Source organism: Triticum aestivum, chromosome 3D (genome assembly GCF_018294505.1).
Source record: "Triticum aestivum cultivar Chinese Spring chromosome 3D, IWGSC CS RefSeq v2.1, whole genome shotgun sequence".
NCBI lineage: Eukaryota > Viridiplantae > Streptophyta > Magnoliopsida > Poales > Poaceae > Triticum > Triticum aestivum.
The window spans coordinates 27637316-27641292 of NC_057802.1; the positions used below are offsets into that span (position 1 = coordinate 27637316).

The 3977-nt window shown below is 43.4% G+C and overlaps 1 protein-coding gene across 1 annotated transcript; it reads left to right on the forward strand.

Moving 5' to 3' along the window:
* Positions 1 to 279: 279 nt before the first annotated feature.
* On the forward strand, positions 280 to 2426 carry LOC123077065 (G-type lectin S-receptor-like serine/threonine-protein kinase SD2-5). Its single transcript, XM_044499266.1, has one exon. It carries the CDS (start codon positions 280 to 282, stop codon positions 2212 to 2214), a length of 1935 nt encoding a protein of 644 aa, XP_044355201.1. The 3' UTR covers positions 2215 to 2426.
* Positions 2427 to 3977: the final 1551 nt, after the last annotated feature.

Consider the following 3977-nt stretch of genomic DNA (forward strand, 5'->3'; position numbering starts at 1 on the left):
AAAGATTCCCATTCTTTTTCTCTGGAAGACGTACAGCTACAATTCGAAAGGGACTAAACAAGCAAACAAGCAAGTCTGTTCCTATCAAACAGTCATGGCTATAGACATGTTAGTCTGTTTATATGCTGACCGTTGAATGGTTCAACACACTGATGTGGTCCCTGTCTACAATCCCCTACCACTCTTCCACCCTGTTAGCCATCACAGGAACCCTATTGCAAGTTTCCAACTCAGACTCGGTTTCAAGTTAACGCGTGCAAGCAAAAAATCGTAACAAAAATGGCAGTGGCGAGTACCTCTTCGTCTCTCCGCCTCCTGCCTCTCCTCCTCGTACTCCTACTCACTGCCACCAGCGAGGCCACCACATTCAAAATCATCAACCAATGCTCCTACACCATGTGGCCAGCCGTTCTGCCGGGAGGTGGCGTGAAGCTCGATCCGGGGGAGACGTGGGAGCTGAACGTGCCCGCTGGTACCTCAGCAGGGCGCATCTGGGCGCGCACAGGCTGCTCACTCCTTGGCAAAGGCGGGTCATGCCAAACTGGCGACTGCAGCGGCTTGCTCACCTGTACGGTCAGTGGTAGATCGCCAAACACGCTGGGCGAGTTCAGGCTTGGCCAAGGCCAAAGTGATGATGATTTCTTCGACATCTTGCTCACTGATGGCTTCAACGTGCCCATGGACTTCCTGCCGGTGCCGGTTCAGGGAAAGTCAGGGTGCAGCAAGGGGCCGCGCTGTGCAGCCAACATCACATCGCAGTGCCCAAGAGAGCTGAAGGCTCCGGGAGGGTGTAACAATCCATGTATTAGGAGCGCAGAAAGCAATTGCAGTTACACAATTAACTCGGTCTTCTTTAAGCGGTTGTGCCCAGATGCCTACAGCAATCCCAACGATTTTTCCACTTTCACTTGCCCGACGGGCACAGACTACCAGGTCATCTTCTGTCCCCTGATTAATCAAGCAATATCGCCTACAGCTGAAAGTCCCCTGCCTGCGCCCCCCGCCAATGTAACACCTCCGACCCCAGGTACTCTTCCTGCAGCTATTGGGCCAGCAAGCATGAAACTGAAATCTGCCTCTGTAAGAATAGTTGTTGCAATTCTAGCTCCTGTAGGCGGCTTCATTTTGTTCACCATCATGATCCTCAGCATCTTCTTTATATGCAAACGAAGAACACAACGACAGAATGAGATGGAAGAAGAAGAAGAGTTTGGGGAGCTACAAGGTACACCAATGAGGTTCACATTCCAACAGCTAAAAGCAGCAACCGAGCAATTCGCAGACAAGCTCGGGGAAGGAGGATTTGGGTCTGTTTTCAAGGGACAATTTGGTGATCAAAGGATTGCAGTGAAACGTTTGGATCGAACTGGTCAGGGCAAAAGTGAATTTTCAGCAGAGGTTCAGACAATTGGCAGCATTCATCATATTCATCTGGTGAGATTGATTGGTTTCTGTGCAGAGAAATCCCATAGGCTCTTGGTATATGAGTACATGCCCAAAGGATCCTTGGACAGATGGATTTATTGTCGACATGACAATGATGCCCCTCCTTTAGATTGGAGCACGCGGTGCAAGATTATAACTCACATAGCTAAGGGCCTCTCTTATCTTCATGAGGAGTGCACAAAAAGAATTGCTCATTTGGATGTCAAACCGCAAAATATTCTCTTAGATGACAACTTCGATGCTAAACTTTCTGATTTTGGACTATGCAAGCTCATCGACAGGGATATGAGCCAAGTGGTTACCAGAATGAGAGGCACACCTGGATATTTAGCTCCTGAATGGTTGACATCACAGATCACGGAAAAGGCGGATATCTACAGCTTTGGCATCGTGGTCATGGAAATCATCAGTGGAAGAAAGAACCTTGACACTTCCCGGTCAGAAGAGAGCGTCCATCTCATCACCCTATTGGAGGAAAAGGTGAAGAATGATCAGTTGGTAGATTTGATTGACAATAACAGTAACGACATGCAAGCACACAAGCAAGATGTAATTCAGATGATGATGCTTGCAATGTGGTGCTTGCAGATTGATTGCAAAAAAAGGCCTAAAATGTCCGAAGTCGTCACAGTCCTAGAAGGTGCCATGGATGTTGACACCAACATAGATTATAACTTTGTCGCAACAGGTCGAGCTAATTTTGGTAATGATGGAAGTGTGAACTCCTCAGCTCCACCTGTAGGCTCAGATCTATCAGGGCCCAGGTGAAATGAGACCGTCCCGAGAAGATATCCAATTAGATTGTGAGCAGTAGATTTTGTTACTTGGAACAAAAGCCCTGATCTGTAGTATTTATTTGCTGAAATTACTACAATTTTAAACCCCTATCTCGGGTTATTTTTATCTGCAGAATATCTTAATATTACAAATTTTCTGTGATCTATACCATACATAAACTCATCTTGTATTCCTGTATCCAGTTTTCCTCTATAAATGCATATCTGCTTCTAGTTATCACAGTTGAATTAATAGCAACGATCATAACTAGCAAAACAAGAAAATGAACAAAATGAAAGTAAACTCGATATTTAAGGGAGTAACTAATAAGCATTGATCAGTTAGTTACCACAAGTGCCTTTAAGTTCTGCACCGATTGTACTTGGTTTTCATGACATAGGCAGTGCCGAACATTAAAAATATGGCTTAATTTCTACAAGGGGAAATATGGTTTAATTTCCTCAAAAAGGGAAAATATGGCTTGAACCTAACTTTGTTGCAATAGAAAGTAAAATGCTACATGTATTTGGGATAGCGTTGTAATTTTGGGTTTTTGCCCTTTCTTGGGCTCGTGCATAACCTCTTTTTCTATCAATACATCTAGTTGCAAAGCTTTTGGGGTTTTCTCGAAGATAAAAATATGCAAAACATGCATTGCCACAAGGCTTTTGCCACCCTAGTCAGCAACAAATTAATTTTATCAGGTTCACCATTAGCTAGCTTCATTAGATCAACCATTAAATATATTTCTGTACTATATATAAATCTCTGATGCTGCATGAACTAAAATGTTACCATTCTTGCGGTATGATCTCTTTCGGTAGCCATTTCGACATTGTAGGGAGAACCGCAGCAAACTCTAGTTTCATTCTCAGCGAGATACGTAGGTCCATTGGCTGATAGGAGTATTGAGAAATGCTTTGCGTACTGATCTTGCAGGAGCCATTTTTGTCAGCGTCCATCACATCCATTCCTTTCATGCATCAGATGCGCTATCGAGTAAGCTTGAACCTGCAAGAACAGAACTACAAAAATAACAACAATTTGGTACTATAATTTAAGACAGAAGTACCCATGAGACCCCAACATCCTGGCAAGCTACTCGTGATAAAGACCGAAATAGAGGATAGGTTAGTCTTTTTCAGACCCGGGGTACTTGAAGATCATCTTGATCAAGCTGGCGTCTATTCTCTGGGTAGCAAGGTTAATGGTGCTAGGTTAGTCCTCCAACTTTCGAATTCATGCACTCAGACTATCTCAGGAGCAAGGGCAAGCATGTTTAGAATTAAAACAAATAACAAAGCTTGCCAAATACTCGTATTATGGGATATCTTTCAGTTGTGATATATATGAGGCGGGGTAATTCGGTAGGACAATCTCAGCCACATAGATGGTATAGCCTTGGTCAAGTCTTTGTTTATTCCAGTAATCCAGTTCATTCAATGGAGCTCTTAATTAACCTGCTCATGTGTTAATGCAATGCTTACTGCTTAGCAATTTTAAAATAAACCATGGTGGTTTTCCCTTCTTGACAGTGGTACCAGGCTAAAAAATTAACAAAACTAGAACTACAATTAATTTGGAAGAGACAAGGTACATACGAGTACTCAGAAATAGAATTCCAACCAGCTAATACCAGCTGCTAGATTCATTTCTATCAACGGCACAACCAAAAAAGTCGTGCAACCTAAGATTCGGCCCTACAAAATGGGTTAAAAGTAAACAGCTAACAATTAACAGAGATGTTCGCAAAG